We start from the raw sequence: 20,650 nt of genomic DNA on the forward strand, positions 1-20,650 counted from the left end.
GGCCAGTAGAGGTGCCACGGTCTGAATGCTCGTGTCCCCCCAGACTCACATGTCGGAACCCTAACCCTCAATATGATGCTGTTAGAGAGTGGAGCCTTCTGGGAGGTGATTCGGTCATGCGGGTGGGGCCCTCATGATGGGATGAGTGCCCTGTCCAAGAGACCCCACAGAGCTCCCTCGCTCCCTCCACCATATGAGGTTAGAACAAGAAGTCAGACCTGGGGGGGTGGGGGGACCTCACCTGACCATGCTGGCTCCCTGATCTCAAACTCCCAGCCTCCAGGACTGTGAGCAGCCCATTTCTGTTGATAAGCCACCCAGTCTATGGTATTATGTTCTAGCAGCCCGAACAGACCGAGACAGTGAGATTGAATGAATTTTCATATAAAACCACTCCTCCATCACGTTTCATCCCTACTGATGTGGTGCAGGTGAAGATTCTAACTTGACCATTTCTCCAACTATCTCACAGCCACTTGTCGAGTTAACCTTTGCTTCCTCTTAGCTCCCTGGCGTCTCCCTGACAGTATATTAAATCCTACCTGCAATAGGTGAAGGGTGGGGTAGAGGGGCCAGCATTCTGCAAGCACAGGAGACCCCAATCCCTGCTCAGCCTGTGTTTTCACTGGGCAAATCATTTAAACTTTTGGGGCATGTGTGTTTTGTTTTTAAAACCAAAATACGGAAATTAACAAGTCCCTGGTACAGACCCCAGCACGTGGTGGGGTCAAGCCGATAAGTCATTAATATTTTTCACTGATCTCTTAGAATCTGCATCCCCTTCCTAGAAATATGTCTTATTAACTTGTCCATCTGGGACAGGGATTGTCACCTGGGTTGGTGAAGGCATCACTCTTAGGAAGTAAATTTTGCTGGGAAAAGAGAGGCTGTTTCATTTGAAAAACAAAACAAAAACCATATTCCAGTATAGTTTGTATTTGAAAATTTTATAAAACTAATATTTTGCAAGAAAAACTGTGGAAAGTAATGCTGGACAAAATCTGGCTGGGTGTGAATATAGAGAAAAATCAAGACTTAAAATTGGGGGGCACCCTCTGTCTGGAGAGTAATGAGAATCCAGGAGGGACTTTATGTCATTGTAAGTGGAACCTCAAAGTGTTGAGCAGAGATGATTTAATATAATAATGGATTTTCTGAGCCAGAAGGAATCTTAACGACGTCCTAAGGACTCTAACCCATCTCTTCGGTGGGGATCGTTCATCATGTCCCTTCCTAGTAGCATATTTCCTCTAGAGGGAGATCTGTCCCATGGCCAGACCCAGGAAGCCCCGACTTCACCTATCCAGGAAGGGTAGAAGGAAGAAGTCGCCACTGTCATCGCATAAGGATGGGGTTCAAACAAGATGGGGAATGAGTAGCGTCCATTGCAAGATGTTCACACAAGAGCCCTTTTGATAGTGTGATGGGGACACAGACCAGATTAGAGGGGCACCAAGAGAGGGTAGAATGAGGAACACAGGCGATTAGTGTAGATGATGCTTTAAGAATTTGCAAAGTACTGGCAAGACATAGAGAAGGCGCTAAGGGGAGCATCGAATTAAGATTGGGTTGTTTATTTAAGATGAGAAAAGCAAACATATATATAAATGCTAGTGGGTACAAGCCAGTGGCATGGCAGAGGAATCAGGAGCTGGGCTCCCGAGCCAGTCTCCTGGGTCCAAATCCTGGTGTCCCTACTAAGTCCCTGTGCTGCTCTAGGAGGTATTTCAAGCCTTCTCTGTGCCCGAGTGCCTTCTCAGGAGGAATGGATAAGCAGTTCTGCCTCAAAGGGCTGTTGTGAGGTCCAAGATAAATATCAAAAGTATGACAGTGCTGAAAGGACATTGTTGAATATATGGAAGAGAGAAGAAGTCGGTGATAGAACAAGAGTCTGAAAGGCAGGACGGGTTGCGATTCAGAGCACAGGCAGGCTTGGAAAAGAGAACAGCTAGCTCCTACAGCATTCTGGGTTTGGATAAGAGAACAGCTGGCTCCTCTCTTGTAACAAAGGAAGGGAGGAGGCAGACTCCTTCTATTTACAAATATTCATTGAGCCCTTACGATGGGCAGGCACTGTGCCCAACAACGGGGGTGCAGCCGTCAACAAGACAGACACAGCGCTTCCATCACGAAGCTTACATTCCAGGGGCAGAGTCAGTGCGTTTAATACGTGAATATGGTGATACGAAGACAAAAGGAGATGAGGGTGGGGAGGGCCACGATGGGGGGAAGAGCAGAGCAGATGCTATTTTAAATGGGGTGGTCAGAGAAGGTCTCTCTGAGAAAGTGACATCTGAGCCCGGGTTTGAAGGAGCGGGGAGTGAGTCACGGAGATATCTATAGGAAGAGTGTTCCAGGGAGAAAGGACAGCCAGTGGAAAAACCCTGAGGCTGGAGCAGCTCCCTAGGGGGACGTGGGTAGGTAGGCATTGGTGGTGGAAGTGAGGCTAGGATTTCCCTTTTTCCTTCCCAAGCCATGCTTCTGGGAGGCTGAGTCCTCTTCTCTACAATGGACAGACACCTTCAGCTTTTCTGACTCTGTTTATTCAGCAGCCCTCTCCCCAGCATGTTTGAGGCATGGGAGACACAGCCCACCCCCCGCAACATGGAGATGAGCTGGACCCTGTCCTGTGCTTGGCCACAGACTGGTGAAGCCACGTGCCAAGTGACGCTGCAGGGGTAGGGAGCACCTTGGAGCAGGTAGGACCAGGACACAGAGGTAGGACAAGTGCTCTGGCTTGCTGTAAGGCAGGGCCTTCAGGATGGGGACAGGGGAGACTCAGAAAAGATTCTATAGCCTTGAATGGCTTACAGAGTCTTCTCTGCCAACGGCTTCACTGTCTCCAGCTCAAGCCACAGAATAAATATGCCTCACCTCTGAGTTTTAACTGCCTTGGTTTCTGGGTTTTCGAGTGGTCGGGGTTTTGGAATGCAGCATTCTCTTAGAAGTCTTTCTATTATAAAGTCCATCTCCTTTATAAAATGGGTATGGATTGGAGGATGACGAGTCCCACGTGGATTGGTAATCAGTGCCTCAGTTTACTCCAAAAAGGCTCTGGTTTCAATGATAAATCGTATGGTCTCCCTCTCCCCCCCCCCCCCGTTAGAGGTGACAGTTTCATGATGAGAAAGGATCAGCGGTAAAGATGGTACAAAATGTTTGGCACCCAAGTGACTTGTCTACTTGAATTTTGATGTGCAGATGCCTATCTGTACTCCTGTACGAACACTAGAGAAATTGGCTGGAACATAATCAGAGCCCTAAGTTCACATGGATGTTTTCTGAAGTTGAGCAAAGGGAAGAGCCAGGAGTGAGCGGGTTGCTTTTTGTACACTGACGGAAGCTGATCAACAAGCGAAAGTTTGCTGAAATCAAAGCAGATAGATAATATTTAATAATTTAATAATACACTAATATTTAAAGTGAAAGAAGGGGGGACAGCAGAGAAAGGAGCTGAGCAGTCAGTGAGGAGAGCTCAGGGGCATAAGACAGACACCCGTGAGCTCGCTGACTTCACCCTCGTCCCTGGCCCCGGCAGCACAGACCGCGATCGTCATGGAAACCCCATTGTCAGGGTCAAACCCTACCCAGGTCTCTTCGGAGCTCTGTGCCCCGGCGTGAGGTCCAAGGGTTTCTGTGCAGTAAGACTCACTGTACAGGAAAGGGTGTCATAGGGACTGTGGAGCTCGAGGCTTGAGCTGGTGAGCAAGAAGCTAAGTTCTTGGAACCGGAGGAGAGACACAAACTGGTGACAGGCATGGGTGGCACTGGGAAGAAGTCTAAATTTGATGGAACTACCAAGCCAGAAGCGTCACTTGCTGCCTATAAAACTGAAGCTGCCGTGACCTTTGCAGTCACTCTGAGTCCTCGCTGGCGCTCCAGAAGCCACTGGCCGGTGTGACCACGGTCCGTGTGATCCACGGTCATTGTCACGCTGGTAAAGAGCTGGCAGTGCAGGAGTTCATCGTCCTCCTTCTTGGAGCTGTGACTTCAGGAAAGCTGCGCTCGATCAGAAGGATGTCATCACAAAGAAATATGGCAAAGACGCCTCCCACGTGGGGGGGTGAGAGGCATTTTGCTCTTCACTCCCTAGAACAGAGGTCAGCAAAGTGTGGCTCATAGGTCATATCCAGCCAGCCACCTACTGTCATGTGGCCCTCAAGCCAAGAATGTTTTGACATTTTTTAAAGGTTGGGGAAAAAAAAGCAAGGGAAGCGTAACACGAATATGGAGTGCTTTATGATATGTCCTGCAGTGTTCTAAAGCCTTGCGCTCATTAGTTCATGCGATCCTTACTAAAACCCCGTGAAGTGGATACTCTTACTCATTCTGTAGAGCAGGGAGCAAACGGAAGCTTCTAGATAGGTTAAATAATAGTCAAAGATCACACAGCTAACGGTTAGTTCAGCTGGAACTCAGACCCAGGGAGTCTTAATCACAGAGCCTTGTGCTCTTAACCTGCATCCCCGTACGAAAGGTTCTCCAACCCTGCGAGCGTAGAGAGAGTGGAAGTCCAAAAGACAGACTCGAGACATACGTTCCAATGAGGTCACAGGACAGAAGAAGAAAGGGAATGCTTTATAGAGGAATGACGCCACCTTTCTCTCACGATGACAGGACTACTAACTTTGAATCTCAATTAAGCAAACTCCAAGCTCCCCCCACCCACCAAAAAATTGCATTCTTCTCATTGTACAACCTGCAGTTTCTCCTCTTGGGCCACAAAGCCTAAAATATTTGGTGTCTGGCCCTTTAAAGGACAAGTTTGCTGACTCCCATCCCGCAGAATACAGAACCTTGAAGTGGCTATGGAACGTGACTGGAAAGGCTGGCTACACTTACAAGGTGGCAAACGGCATGAATGCAGTGGCCTCTAGTTCTTAGAGTTTGGAGAGAATGGCCTCGAACTTCAGTTCTCTTGATGACCCCAGCCATTTCATCACTCCTGACCAGCTGCTGACTGGGTACAAGTCCCTCACCAAGGACTCCCCAGTGGTGTCTACTGAAGGTGCCCTACACCCGGGTGACTAGAAAGCTGGGACGAAGTTCTCACAAGTGCAGGTAGTAGACAGGTGGTAGGGGGTGGTCTCACAGTGAGCAACCCAAAACGAATTACTAAGCCTATGGACAACATCCCATGTAAGTGCTTTCTGCTCAGAGTGAATCAGGGACCAGTGACAGAGTCTCTTCAGGAATGCAAATTGGCCTGGTCCCAAGGGTGGGGTGCCATGTTTCCCACTGCGCCAGGGCAACTGAAAATACTTCCATTGCCAGCATCGTGCTGAGGATCTGCCCTGGATCAACAAGGCTGGGCCCCTTGCCCGTCTGAGCACTTGGCCAAGTACAACCAGCTCCACGGAGGAGGGGATGGACAGCAAAGCTTAATTTTCCGGCAACACGTTCAGGAAGCTCCTCGCCAAGTAAGACCTGGGCAGGAGAGCCCCTGACCCGTTCAAGCACCGGTCGGCTGGTAGGACTTCTGCTCCTGTTCGAATCACACGTGCTCAAGGATCAAGACACGAACACTTTGGAGGGGTCTTTCCCTCTCTTGTCTCTGTGTTGTTCTGCCTCCATACAACAGCCACGTTAAATGCCACGTCTCCAATGCATGAACTACATGGAAGAATCTTTAAAAAATTACACTAAGTGAAAGAAGCCAGACACAAAGGTCAACTATTATACGATTCCCCTTATATAAAATATCCAGAATAGACAAATTCATGAAGATAGGAAGTAGCATAGAGGTTACCAGAGGCTGCAGGGATTAGGGAGATAACATTTAATGAGTACAGAGTTTCACGGCTACACGACATTGTGAATGCGCTTATGCCCCTGAATTGTACACTTTGAAAGGGTTAAAACGGGAATTTTATGTTAAGTATATTTTGCCACAATAAAAAAAAAAAAAAACACTCTTGAACCCTGAAGCCAGTAGCCCTAGCTCTGTCCATGTGACTGACCCTAAATGAGCCATCTCTATCCTCACGGTCCTCCCCACCATGCATTGCTGGGGCCATCAACTTATAGTGTGTCCCTTGGATGTCAACAGGTAGGAACCACAAGTGGTTCTATACAAAAAAATGAAAGGAAAACAAAAACCTGCATCGAGGTTCTAGATAGGTTAAGTAACAGTCAAAGATCACACGGCCAACAGTTAGTTGAGCCGGAACTCAGACCCAGGGAGTCTTAATCACAGAGCCTTGTGCTCTTAACCTGCATCCCCGTACGAAAGGTTCTCCCAAAACTCTGAGGGAAGAACCATCTGCAAATTCACGAGGTGTGCTTTAGTTTAATCTTTTATTCTCAAGACTAGTCAGTTGTTGGGGCGCCTGGGTGGCTCAGTCGTTAAGCGTCTGCCTTCGGCTCAGGGCGTGATCCCAGTGTTATGGGATCGAGCCCCACATCAGGCTCCTCTGCTATGAGCCTGCTTCTTCCTCTCCCACTCCCCCTGCTTGTGTTCCCTCTCTCACTGGCTGTCTCTCTCTCTCTCCGTCAAATAAATAAAAACTCTTTAAAAAATTTAAAAAAAAAAAAAAAAGGACTAGTCAGTTGTTTAAGTTGGGTCTAGACTCTTAGTTAAAGCTGACAGTTTGTTTCCTGAGCCTGACTCTCCAGGGACAAAGAACACAGGAGATTCTAAACAGCTGCAAGACCCCAGCGTGCTGGCTGTTACCTTACCCATAAGCAACGGGGCTTGGGTGAAGAGGCAACACCGAAATGCAGCTTTCAGGTTTACCAATTGCTTTTCACAAAAAACAGAGCTAATTGTACATGATTTTTTTCAATATATCGTTTTTACGTGTTGTCTTAGTTGCCCAAGTACACTGTCCTCGGAGGGAGTATTGGGTCAGTGGTGGAAAGGGGATCACTGTCCTAAAATGCAGGGCTCTGGGGCACCTGGGTGGCACAGCGTTTGAGCGTCTGCCTTCGGCTCGGGGCGTGATCCCGGCGTTCTGGGATCGAGCCCCACATCAGGCTCCTCCCCTGGGAGCCTGCTTCTTCCTCTCGCACTCCCCCTGCTTATGTTCCCTCTCTCGCTGGCTGTCTCTATCTCTGTCGAATAAATAAATAAAATCTTTTTTAAAAAAATAATAAAAATAAAATAAAATGCAGGGCTCTTAAGCAGTCAATCTCTACCATCGCTGTGGCTGAGAATATTTAGCGGGGTCAAATGCACAGGGGTTATTACTAGTATTATACCTTGTTTTACAGAGTTTTTTATGTGTGCAAGTGCTTTCCCATATGTTTTCTCCTTTGGATGACCCAAGCACCTTCGTTTCTGTGACTTGGGCACACCGTGAATCATCTTTAGCAAATTTTTCTCACCTGATCGTCTTCTTATGTCACTCAGCCAAGCAGGTATCAGCATTCCTCCATTATAGGGAAGGTAAGCTTATTTTAATAACATTGAAGGCAAAACCTAATCAGAAAAAAAAATCCCTTGTCAATTCATGTGATTCTCGTGGAGCCCAAATCTGCAGTCTGTTTCTTGGAATGACGGTCTGCCCCATTCTGTGGATAGCTGAGAGGTGAGACTGTGTCGTGTACAGGTGTTAATAATATGCAGGAACACGGCATGATCACTGGGAAGGGGGAAGGCTTTGGAAGAAAAGTCCCACTTAACCTAGAAGTTAGATTTGATTCACTAAGCCCCAGTTGGGGAAGGCTGTCAAGGTGAACAAGACAGGGCCCCCCCCGCCCTGTTTTAATATACATTGTATTATTATTTAAGTATGGTCAGGCCAACAGATCAGGGGATGATTGCCATTAAGAAGATAGTTTTTTATACTCCCAGATCCCAGGTCACTTAGGAGGCAGAGAGATGGGGAAAACTGTGGACAAGAGCCTTTATTGTCATTCTCATATGGAGGAAGAGTGAGGCAGGACAAGCAGGCTGAAGTTGGCCAGTTTGAATAATTTCAGCAGGCTCTGGGACATCAGGGCTGCCCTTAGCTGTCTAATATCTGGCTCTGGGGTGATGAGGGCAGGGGATAGTAGCCCAGAGTATGAGAACTCAGTAAGACAGGTGGCAGGGGTATGGGCTCTAGATTGGTTGGTTTGCCTTTGAAAGGTGCACTCCCAAGTGAATTGTTTACTGTCTCTAGGAATTGGCTAACCCTGATAGGGGCAGTCCCTCCGGAGTCCACAAGGCTTCAGAATACAGAAAATAAAAGACCTGGTTAAATGCATGCCCTCCAGGGGCTGACATTCTAGTGTGGCGAGCAGCCGAGGAAACTGCAACCAGGACCAAATCTCCAGGCCCTGATTTCAACTCTAAAAAGAGCACTTTTGGGGTGCCTGAGTGGCACAGCGGTTAAGCGTCTGCCTTTGGCTCAGGGCGTGATCCCGGCGTTATGGGATCGAGCCCCACATCAGGCTCCTCTGCTATGAGCCTACTTCTTCCTCTCCCACTCCCCCTGCTTGTGTTCCCTCTCTCGCTGGCTGTCTCTATCTCTGTCAAATAAATAAATAAAATCTTTAAAAAAAATAAAAAGAGCACTTTGGACTATGCACATGAGATTTCTTGAAAGCCCCCCATCTGTGAGTCCATGAAATAGTTGAAATAATTAAATACACCATGAAGGTGACAGATGCTGTAAGACAATTGAATGCTCTGGGAGGAGAAGGAAAAGATGGCGGAGAAATGAAAATGGGGTTGCTTTGGAAGGAAGGCACAAGTGTTGGCTCGGGGTTCAGCTCGGAAAAGTGATGCAGATGGGCTGGCTGGTGGGAGATCCATGTCCCCAGGGGCACCAGGCAGAAACAAGGGTTGAGCAGAGATTCTGAATGGAGACAAGGTCGCCCCCCTGCCCCAGGGGACTTTTGGTGATGTCTGCACACATTTTGGGTTGTCATAACTTGGGGGGTCGGGGAAGGGCTGCTACTGACATTAAGTGATGGAGGCCAAGATGCTGCTCAACACCTTACCCCCAACTCCACCAACAAAGAAATACCCCACGCAGGGGCGCCTGGGTAGCGCAGTCGTTAAGCGTCTGCCTTCGGCTCAGGGCGTGATCCCGGCGTTATGGGATCGAGCCCCACATCTGGCTCCTCTGCTATGAGCCTGCTTCTTCCTCTCCCACTCCCCCTGCTTGTGTTCCCTCTCTCACTGGCTGTCTCTCTGTCACATAAATAAATTTTAAAAATCTAAAAAAAAAAAGAAAAGAAAAGAAAAAAGAAATATCCCACGCAAACGTCAACAGGGCTGAAGCTGGGTAGCCCTGAGGTAGAGGAAGGGTTGGCATGAAAAAGGATCTGGATTTGTGGTGTTCAGGTCAGTAGGTCTTGGTGCCACTCGGGACCTGGCCTGGAGGCAGAAGAGAAAGACCCAGGGCAGTTGTTGTCGGGCGTGTGGTTCTCTCCAAACCCCTGGCCACATGAAACCAGAGGGCCGCATAGAGACAGTGCTCCCGCCTGGTACCAGCTTCAATTTCACGAAAGACACTGTGCACAGGGTTTGTTGAGGGTTTGCTTTTTTGTATAAGCAGTTTTAAATTTTTATAAAGTCAAATCTGTCTTCTATTTTCTCTTATGATTTCTTCTTACCCTTCTGAATTTTAAAAAGTCCTTCACATATACTCTTCATACCTCATCAGAGATTTGATAAATATTCACTTCCATTTTTCTCACCAATTTCTTATGGGATCCCTTCCTTAAATGGGTACCTCTTCAATTCGGTCTTTCCAGAGGGTGCTAGAAGTATTCTTGGGGATAATATGACTTCAGGAATTCCATTGATAAATATTTTTGTGTTAATGACTTTGTGTTCTTTTCAAATGCGTGTATAATCACGATATCAAAGCTGTATTTTCACAGATGGCACTGTTTAGGATCAGGAGTTTTTAAAGATGAGTCAGTTTTAAATCTTAAGTGTGTAATGGTGTGAGTGATAAGCAAAATATGGCGAAGTGGTGGTAGGAGTATGAGGATGGCTGGCGTTTGGGACACACTAGTTAAATCACTTGGAATTTATTTTGCTGTGTGGAATAAAGTAACACTTGGGGCGCCTGGGTGGCACAGCAGTTAAGCGTCTGCCTTCGGCTCAGGGCGTGATCCCGGCGTTACGGGATCGAGCCCCGCATCAGGCTCCTCCGCTGGGAGCCTGCTTCTTCCTCTCCCACTCCCCCTGCTTGTGTTCCCTCTCTCGCTGGCTGTCTCTCTCTGTCAAATAAATAAATAAAATCTTTAAAAAAAAAAAAAAAGAATAAAGTAACACTCAACCGATTCCCTTCCAGCTCACCTCCAGGTTGTGAACCAACTACTCCAAACCATTCAGCGAATTTCTCATTGATCATGGTTTTTAAAGTCATATATCAATTCTCATACGCAGTCTTTCTGGATGATCTCTTTGGTTCCACTAACCTTTCATAAGCCTTGAGCTATTAGCACACTTTTAATTACTGCACTTGACTTAACATCTGGCCCCGCGGGTCTTCCTTCCCCGGGAAGAGTACTGATTTCGAGGACGGGGGTCAGGATGGGGGGATGCGAAAGGTCCATAACATGGGGACAGCAGTACACCCAAGAAAGCCCTTGGGGTCTGATCTGAGTAGATAGACTTACAGGGCCAGAGCTGGCCTGATAATCCCAGACCCCTGAGTCAAAAGTGCCAGAGCAGAGCTCTGTCTTCCCAGGGAGAAACAAGGAGGGACAAAAGGGAAATACTAGGCATTGATTTAAAATGTGAAGAACCAGGGATACTCCATGCAATCAAGAACTAGACCGGGGGGCGCCTGGGTGGCACAGCGGTTAAGCGTCTGCCTTCGGCTCAGGGCGTGATCCCGGCGTTATGGGATCGAGCCCCGCATCAGGCTCCTCCGCTATGAGCCTGCTTCTTCCTCTGCCACTCCCCCTGCTTGTGTTCCCTCTCTCGCTGGCTGTCTCTATCTCTGTCAAATAAATAAATAAAATCTTTAAAAAAAAAAAAAAAAAAAGAACCTGACCGGGAGGGATGGAAATTTGAGACCTGACGAAAGAGCTGAGGGACGAGGCTCTGGGGGGACGTAGCATACTTCCTGTTGTCTGGTTGTCCGGCTGTGATGTGGGAGAACGTTGCCTGTTGCCAAATAATGCTGAAAAGACATTCCAGTCCATCAGGAGAAGACATGTATGTTTTCACACCCACACAACACATACACAGTGTTTTAACTACAGATATGATAACCCTAAAGAAAGCGGACAGAAAATTCCAGACTTACAGCCAGTGTAGAGACAGGCATTCACTTCCCCCAAAGAGTTCTCATTAAATCACAGGATCCCTTAAAACACACTTTGCCAGTGACTTAATCGTTTCTTTGGAGTGCTCCAACACCGTGACTGAAAGGCTAGATGGAACTTTATTTTATTTTTTGTTTTTAAAGATTTTATTTATTTATTCGACAGAGATAGAGACAGCCAGCGAGAGAGGGAACACAAGCAGGGGGAGTGGGAGAGGAAGAAGCAGGCTCATAGCAGAAGAGCCTGATGTGGGGCTCGATCCCAGAATGCCGGGATCACACCCTGAGCCGAAGGCAGACGCTTAACCGCTGTGTCACCCAGGCGCCCCCTAGATGGAACTTTAAAAAATGAGAAAAGTATGAAGAAAGAGCTCCTCAACCACACATCCTATAAATCAGTGAGAGAAAAAAATCTTTAATTTAATAAAAATAATTCGCCTCACAACTTTTTAAAAACACACACAGGGCCCAGAGTGGACTAGGTACTGAGGGTGGATGGATTCATCTAGCCCCTGGCCCAGTGTGAAAGCAAAGCAGGGTGAAACGTCATGGCCCTAGAGCCCCCCTTTTTCAGAATCCAATGGATGGTGGGGCTGGAAAGGGCCGTAAAAGTCTTTTACTCCAAAAACTTATATTCCAGAGGAAGAAGCAAAGGACCCCACTATTCACCCATCTCCTGCTCCCCTCTCCCCCCCGCCAACAAAGTGACACCACTTATTATTTTTCCTGCCACCAAAAAGCAAATCATTCTCACATTCGGTTGGAGGCAATGATTGAGTCAATCGCTGCAGCCCCTGTTGAACTTTGGTGTCTCAGGTTTGGAATGTGATGGACCTCCTCTAACACAGGTGAGTGACAGCACGAGCCGACCAGGGGCAGATGCTGAATCATGCTAGAGTGAATGCCAAGAAATGCTGAGTCATGCTGAGCATGACTGTACTATCCTGTGGGATTAATAGGGGCCGTTAATCCCAAAGAAGTTTGTCTCAAAACTCAAATGAGAGTCTCTAGTGGAAACTCTGGTACGAATTGAAACACTGTTCAAGTGGGAGGCGGGAAAGATCTAGAGGCCTACTTCCCTGTAAAATGCTTGGGTCTATGGCCGGGCCAGGATGTTGCCCATTCTGGAGAAGCCGGAGTGAGATCTCACCCTCCCTCTGTGGTTCTCCGGGGCGGGCTGCAGGATCTCCTGGTGATTGAAGAGGGCTTTGCGTTGAAGAGCTGGGTTTATAAATAATGCATTTCCTTTGTCTTGCAGGGATTCTGGAGGCAGAGGTACAATCAGATCAGCTGTGAACAGCTTACATAGCAAATCTAATAGGTTTGTAAATTAGATTTTGTGTTCATTTGTTTTTGCTGTAAGGCAGCTATTAATCTGCTTCTCCTCTTTGCTGGCTGGTGCCCTTCTTACTTAGCAAATAGATCTGTTTCGTTTCACTTTGGCTTTGCATTTCCCTAATCACTTTTGGGGAGGAGCTGTCGATAGAAGAGCCCATGAAATGGCCCAAGGTCTAGAGGCTGCAGAGATGGAAAACTCAGATGGGTGAGAGCTACTTCCTGGAAAAAAGCCCACACACTTTGAAGCATTTGAGCTACCAATAGGCTTGTTCATAACTTGCCTTTTTGCTGAGCGGTGGAAGCTCTAAAGAGAATTAGGTCTTTCACTCAATTTCATTGTGGTAGGTGGCTTATCCAGGAGATTAAGACGGAAAATAAAACAGTCAGGAACTTCACAAAGACCTCTTAAAAATATTTAGGAAGCCGACTCAGTAATGTTAATCTTTATTGTTGAATGCACAATCTAAACTGAAAGAGTGTTTTCTCCTGTGAGTATCCTTGGCCAGGGGCAGCTCGATACAGAGAAGCGAGCAAATGCTTTGCAAGCCAACAGACCCGCACTTGCCACTGGCTATGGTTGGACCATACCTCTGAGTCGCCATTCTCCGCTGATGACTACTGCCCCCAAGCTCTGACCTACAGTCTATGAGCCTGAGCTTAAGGAACTTTGGAAGGGAGAAATAATGCCACATTATTCGACATAAACATCCACTACTGAAAATGAAGGCCTTGTTTTACTTTCTAAATATCCTATTGTGGTCAGTCTGAGAATGAGAGATCCAAAGTATTTGGAGAAGGGTCTGTTATTTGCCCTTCCATTGATTTTTTTAGGTCTCTTGACCGTATCAGACCTATTCAATACGTCCACTCCTGACCCCACATGATTCAAGAAAGTGACCCCTCTCTCCTTGACGTCATTGCTTCTAGCTCTCTAATGACCTCTTAACCACCTGCGAGCTACAAATGAGGCTTGCACTGTGCCTGGTGAGATGCAGAAGTCAAAGAGGAGGCCATGTGGCCCTAAGCTCCTCTCTCTTCTACTGTGGAAAAACGTCCCCTTTTGGAGAAACAAGATCTTGACCCTTGATCTTGCCACAGGTATGCCCCATGGTAACTTGAGGGTGGAAGAGTCTTACTCAAAATCAAGTATGAGAAGCAGGAAGAAAACGTCTTGGGAGCCAGGCAGACCTGGATTCAGTCCCCGTGCTTGTTAGCTGGGGCCATGGGCAAATTATTTCTCCCCTCTGAACCTGTTTCCTCATTGATTTAGAATAACCCACCAATTCGGCTGAGTTTGTGCAACATAGAGCATGTAACACCAGTGGCCTGAGGTGGTTCCTGGGTCATCTAATCCATCCCTTCAACGTCACAGAGAAGGCAGCAGAGGCCAGAGACCCAAGGTGACTTGACCACGTCTCCCAGCTCGACAGCCATGGAGCCAGGATTAACTCCAAGAAGACCATGGCTGGCAGTGGTCCTCCTCCAAGATTTCACTAGGCAGTAGAAACAAAGATGGAATTTTACCAGTAATCATGCCAGTGTTTATCTCTTTCCCTTCCCCACCTCCACCACACTGTGTCCCAGAGAAGCCTGGAAACTCCTTCTGGAGTTTTCCAAGAAAATCCCCTGAGTGAGTATCCCAGAATAGGTACCTCTGCAGATCCTTCTGGCCTGAGAGAGTCTGGGGTCACCCAATGTGCCCCAGTTTCTGGAAGCTTCACGTGAGGACTGAATCCATGTTAAGCCATGAGAAGGCAGGTTCTGGTTGCTTCTTTCCGATGAGAACATCAGCTAGCCTGTTAGGAAGACAATCCCCCATCATGAGAAGTCAAGTGTTTCTATCACATATACATCTAATATAAGCTACAGTGAAGCTTGTGGCCTTGGAGTGTGGCAGCTAGATCTGTGTCCCAAGTGTCACTGCTCCTGCCTGTGGCCTGTGCAGAAGGAGGCAGTTCCAAAGGGTTAAAATAGCCACAGGCAGGTCCTCCTGGAGCCTCATGAGAGGGCATTCGGTGAGAGGTGCAGGAGACATCGTGGTCCTTATAGAATTCTAGATCCTTAACGCTGGATATCTTCCTCTTCTACACCCTCTTTCTATAAATGGGGAAACTGAATCTCAGAGAGGTAAAACGATTTACCCACAGTCACACAGCTTGTGAAATCTTCCCATGACACCTTCTGCTTCCTTTCATGAAAACAGCAAAATGTCCAGGGGTCTTCTGTTTCCTCTTCTAGTCCTCTTCAAAAGTTACATGTGTTTGACTCCAAGACCAGCGATATCAGCAGAGGAGTCAGGAATATTGAGCAATAGAGGTGTGTGGGGAGAATGGGCAGAGACAATGTGCACCGCCAACTGAATTTCTTCTCTACCTACAAAAAGCAAGATAGGGCATCGGCTGTAGACTTCATTAAAAGAATTGCACCTTTTTAACTTGGCTGTTTCAAGATAAATGCTGAGGACATGGATGTTTGGTTTGAATTCTTTCGAGCTCCAAAATATGGCATCACAAATCCACTTAGCACTCTAAGTGGGAGAATCTGCTGTCAGCACAGACAAAAGCAACACCTGATGTGACCCACGTGCATCTGTGCGCATCTGACCAAGGCAGGCTGGCTACTACGCTGCCTTTAGAGATGTAATTGTAACCTAGTTTCTTAGAAACCTACTAGCATAGATTTCAAACCTCAGAATTCAAGTGGGTCCTGAATGCTTAGTGTTCCTGAGTCAGGTGGAGAGATGGTGTGCAGCCAGAATTGTGATTTGCCCCTGGCATACGGGGCCAACCAGCTCCTTCATCCTTCCAGGCTCCCCCAGGGTGAAATTCAAATTCAAATTCAACAAACATTGATTGAGCACCTGCTAGGTTAGGCCTTTGGGGAATAAAGAAGTGAATGAGGAAGCTCCCCTGCTTACAGCCTAGTGGGACAGGGAGACCGAGCACCGAGAACTGTGGAACGAGGTGTGAGGTGTCATCTGACGGTACAAATGGGGCAGTGATGGGATAAGGGGGAGGAGGAGGAAGGCACAGGCTGCTTCGCTTCCCCCTGGTATGAGTTTTTGTTTTCTCTTTATTGAGTTTGTAGACTATCTGATGACACCCAGCTGCTAATGCAACGGCAGAGTTTTGCAAAAGTAACTTGAAAACGTATTGCTACTCCAACAGCGACAGCTAGGTTCCACTGGGAGGAGACATTGGGGCAGGGGGTGGGGAGAAAGAGAGTTCTACCACCCCCTTCCCTGTCTCCAAACTGTATGTAGTGTATACCTGAGGGAGAGAATGTGTGCATTTTAGAGGATAAATAGACTTCCTTCCCTTCTCGGGTAATAACTGCAATTTTGCTCTCCCGAAGTTTACATTCAAGCCCGTGCGAAAACAAAACTATTAGACTTGTCATCGGCATGCTAACAGATCATGTCTACCCTCTTTCTGTTTTTTTTCCCTTCTAGAGCTGAAGTTGTAATAAATGGCTCCTCGTCGCCAGCTGTTGTTGACAGAAGTAATGAAAGCATTAAGCACAACATCCAGCCAGCCTCGGCCAAATGGAGGCACAATCAGACGCTCTCTCTGAGGATCAGGTAGTGGTAATTACCTATAGGACAAGAGACAGCCTTGGCCTTCCTCGGCACAAGCCGGCAAATTGCCGCTCTCCATCATCTAAAGAAGTCAGGATGGAAATAAAATGTTTACCTCCCGTTGAGGCAGGTTTCATCTGTAAGCGATCAATTGGAAATAAAAACCCGAGACAAGCCCAGCAGCCCAACACGTGTGCAGCGACTAGGGCCGGGGAGGTGGCAGGAGCACCCTACTAAGGTCCTGCATTCCAGAAGGAGTGAGGCTCTCGGGTCAGCAGCAGCAGGAGCCTGGGGGGGGTGGTGGAGACCACAGCTGGCTTCTCCCAGGGGATCCAAAGCCAGAGTCCTTCTCTGGCAGGAGACGTCTCCTGCTTGAGCCAGCCTGGCACCTGTGCCGCCATCTGTGGGCGACCCAAGTAACATGAAGAGGAGAGTGTCTTAGCCAGAGAGCAGCTCTTGTATTGAGGTTCGAGAGTGACGTCTCAGACGTCTGCAGTCACTGCTGGGTAGCAAGGAGGGGGAGCTGTAAAGAAGGAATTACAGCAGCAGCATTTTGAGGACTTGACGTTGATACAGCCATGACTGACCCAGCAAAGCTAGGTCCATAGAGCCCTGGCATCATGCTGGGAGCGCAGCGTGCTAACATGAAGCAGACAGGCTAGCAGGGAGATGCAGGCGGGAAGGCTGGCAAGGTAACCTGCCCCAGACGGAGAAAGCCTTGACTATGGCAGGCAACCTTCCCAGGCCTTCCACCATGCGGAGGGAGAACAGGGGGCCCAGAGCTACAAAGGTGTCACCGCACGGAGCAGGGAGGTGCCCCCTCCAGGTAGGCTCCCTGGCAAAATGGAAATACCCCCATGTCCTAGTTCTCAAGGCTTCATTTGGGGCCATGAGGGGGTGTGGGAGGTGAGGGCTAGAGAGGCATGAGACCCGGGACCCGGCAGCTGAGAAGCCATCTGAAGGAACTGACTCCCGGCACCACCATTCTGCCACCCCCACCAGTGCCCCTTCTGAGGCCCCCTGGGTGGACCAGCTGCAGGCCTACGTCCCTCACCCTTGGGTCAGTAGCACTCTTGGATAGGTCAGTGAGAACACGTGCAGTAGTCTCCCAGGGTTGGGCTGCTCTTAACCAGTTCCCACCCACTTGGTGGCTTAGGACAACGGAAACAGGGGGGCAGGGAGGGGTGCTCCAGCCCTTCCTCAGCCCTGTGGCCTCATTGCCCCAATCCCTGCCCCCATCTGTTCTGTGTGTCTGGGTATTTCCCTCTCCCGCCTCTTGTAAGGACACTGGTCATTGGCTTTAGGGCCCACGGGGTAATCCAGGACCATCTCAAGAGCCTTAATATCATTACATCTGCAAAGGTGTTATTTCCACATGAAGCCACATGACAGATTATGAGGTGAGGAAGTAGACCTACATTTGGTGGGGGGAGCACCCCCCACACCACCTGTGAGTGAAATCCTCCCACCAGCACAAGCCCACCTGCATCCCCCTGCATCCCCCTGGCCCTTCCTCTGCCCCTGGATAGACAAATGAACACTTCACACACATGCACACACACACACACACACACACACACACACACACACACAGTTCAGAGAAGACCAGACCATGGGAGCCGGCAAACACACAGCCATTCTGGCAGAAGCAATGTGCCTTCAGCCAGGGGGGAAGAAAGAATGCCTTTCAACTTCCTTCAATTAATCACCAAAATTCTTCGTAATAAGAGATGCTGTGAGTGATTTGGAAATATGTTTAATAATTGATAGTAATTTCTCATAATTAGTTATAAATCAATTCACTCACAGAGGTGTTTATTTATGGACTTTCTGGGGACTCTCCTTACTTTTAAATACTTTGGGGTAAGTCATTGCAGACGTTTTAGCAATTTCCATGCTGTATCAGTTTGTCAAGTTGTATAATCCTTGGTAAAGGGCAGTAAATAAATATAATGCCTCTTTTCCCACCAAGAGATACAAATTATTCAGCAAGGAGTGTCTCCCGTGCATGACAGCGAGAGATCCAGGTCATTAATAAGGAAAGACTCGTGGAAGAAGAGTGTTGTGCCTGCCCAGCATTCTAGCTACCGCTCGGCTATGCCAGAGGTCCCCAAATCCGGGCACATGTTAGAGCCACCCATTGAGCGTTAGGAAGCATGCAGAGACCTGAGCTACTCTCGGAAGCAGGATGTCTCAGGTGTGAGCCCAGAGCTTCCGAATTCTTTATAGTTCCCCGGGGGGTTGAAGGGGTGCCCTACTGGGACCTCCGCAGGTTGTCATCTCCAGTCCTACAGGCTCCTAGGCATCAGTGTTACCATCTGCACAATGGGGCAACCATCTGGCAAATTCTCACATTTGCAAAGTGCAGGAAGAAGTGTTGTCCCTCTGAGACTCTGTGGAAAAGGAGACAGAAATCATTGCATCTATGCTAGATAGAGGCTTACTGCAGGAAATAAAGTTCATTTAGGCTAATGTGGGGACGAAATTTCTCTCTATGACTTGACTCGTTTCTAAAGATCTTTTAGGAGTTTCAGACATTAAACACCCCCACCCCTGGCTAGGATCCCCCAGCTAGGCCTGAGTGGTTTGAATAAATCTCCCCAGTGATTCTAAGAAGACACCTATCCTTTTTCTGACCACACCCCATTCCAGCTGTGTGCTTTGTTAGATCTTTCTAGAACTTTCCCCCTAAATCAAAGTCATCCTAGAGCCTAGGGAGCTGTCCTTTGCTCACCTTTGTTCAGAAACAGCACAAAAGAATTTGCTCTGAGGGACCAGGGAGGATCAATTTTTACAAACCCCAGACTAGACAGCAGTGGGGGGCAGGGCAGCACACTCCCCGGAATGGACCAGCTCAGGGATGGCAGGCTATGTTCTCAGTCTCTCAAAGGTAGGGGAGTTGACACACCTCTCAGTATCCACACTTCCGTTCACTCCATGGGATATCCCTTTGCCCAGAGAAGATTTTTGCAGAAGAAAATAGATCACTGAGGAGTGAGGGACAGGTGTCATTCGGCTTCCTAATCCTAGTTCAGCACCCCCGTCAGATGCTTGCCCCGAATCCCACTGAGAGGGGAGTGTGATGAATGGTGACAAATGTCTGGGTGTGTCCAAGACAGGGGTTCCCTGGGACATGGGATTTTCAGTGCTAAAAGCAGGCTGTCCCGGGCAAACCAAAATGGTGGATCACCCTTTCTTCCAGAGACTTCTGTCATGAGCTTACACTACGTCCTAATGGAGTGTCTCTCATAGGAAGAGGCCATAGCCACAAAAACCAGACTGGCCCCCACCATAGCTGCCTCTGGGCCGTTTCTGATACTCCCCACCTAGAACCCATTCTCAGAGGGCACCTGAACTCAGCGTCACCTGGGTGCTGGCTGCATCAGGCTACAGGGGGACAGGGGACAGGAAAAGCTGGGTTGACAAAGGGCAGCTGGCAACAGGGAGACTTTTTCCTCACGTGTGTTTGGTTTCTGTAGGAAGCAAATCTTGAAGTTCTTGGATGCTGAAAAGGACATCTCTGTCCTCAAGGGGACCCTGAAGCCCGGGGACATCATTCATTACATCTTTGACCGTGACAGCACCATGAACGTGTCCCAGAACCTCTATGATCTCCTCCCCAGAACCTCTCCCCTGAAGAACAAGCACTTCCGGACTTGTGCCATTGTGGGCAACTCGGGGGTCTTGCTGAACAGCGGCTGCGGACAGGAGATCGACACACACAGCTTTGTCATAAGGTAACCACAGCAGGGGCTCTGAGCCCAAAGGGACAGGCAGGTTTACGGTGAGCATGGCCAGTTGTCCCGAGAAGTTGAAACAGGAGACACTGCTTGGGTTAGTCTCCGTTCTCAACTTCGTGCATTAGAATTTCGTGAGGTGTCTTTCAAAGTCCCAGTGTCCAGACTGCACCCCAGAGCAATTAAGTCGGTCCGAGGGGTAAGCGGCATGCGGCCCAGGGAGCCCACATGCTTCTGGTGTACAGCCAAGGTTGAGAATCCTTCACCCGGCACAGAGGTAGGCAGACTATGGCCCACAGCCTGTTTTTATCAATAAAGTTTTATTGGTGCACAGTCATGCCCATTCATTCTCATGTCCTCAATGGCTTAATTAGTTGGGCAGAGTTGAAGTGTTGCCAAAGAGAGAGCAAATGCCAGAATCCGAAAGTAGTATCTAGACCTTTAGAGAAAAAGTTTGCCGACCCCTAGATAAAGCCGCGGCCGACCCGTTGTCGGTTCAAGTTTGCAAACCTCTTGTAAGTGTTCTCGAAGGTGGTGCTCCGCTTGTAACTATATCCTGTAGTCAAAATCTGGGAAGTGAGGGGGTGGCAGAGAAACCTGGACTTGACCATCATTCTCCCTGAAATATCAGCTCTCACTCTTCAGTCTCCTGGGACCCATTTGGACTCAGTTACCACTGGCCCTGATACCTGACCCCCAACCCAGACAGACTCAGAACAATGCCTTGCTGTCCCCTGGTCAGAAGTAGGGCACCCAGAGCCTCGAGTTTCATCCCAAACAGT

General features: G+C 48.3%; 1 protein-coding gene across 1 annotated transcript in view; it reads left to right on the top strand.

Moving 5' to 3' along the window:
• The window catches only part of ST8SIA2 (ST8 alpha-N-acetyl-neuraminide alpha-2,8-sialyltransferase 2), a 67,989-nt gene that overhangs the window by 22,027 nt on the left and 25,312 nt on the right, over positions 1–20,650 (top strand). The window contains exons 2-4 of the mRNA XM_045813153.2: positions 12,475–12,537; positions 16,006–16,134; positions 19,611–19,868. Of these exons, the coding sequence (XP_045669109.1) occupies positions 12,475–12,537; positions 16,006–16,134; positions 19,611–19,868 (450 nt within the window). The remainder of the gene's footprint in view (positions 1–12,474; positions 12,538–16,005; positions 16,135–19,610; positions 19,869–20,650) is intronic.

This window comes from Ursus americanus, chromosome 28, assembly GCF_024610735.1.
Source record: "Ursus americanus isolate L20-20 chromosome 28, mUrsAme1.1.p, whole genome shotgun sequence".
In the NCBI taxonomy this organism is placed as follows: Eukaryota; Metazoa; Chordata; class Mammalia; order Carnivora; family Ursidae; genus Ursus; species Ursus americanus.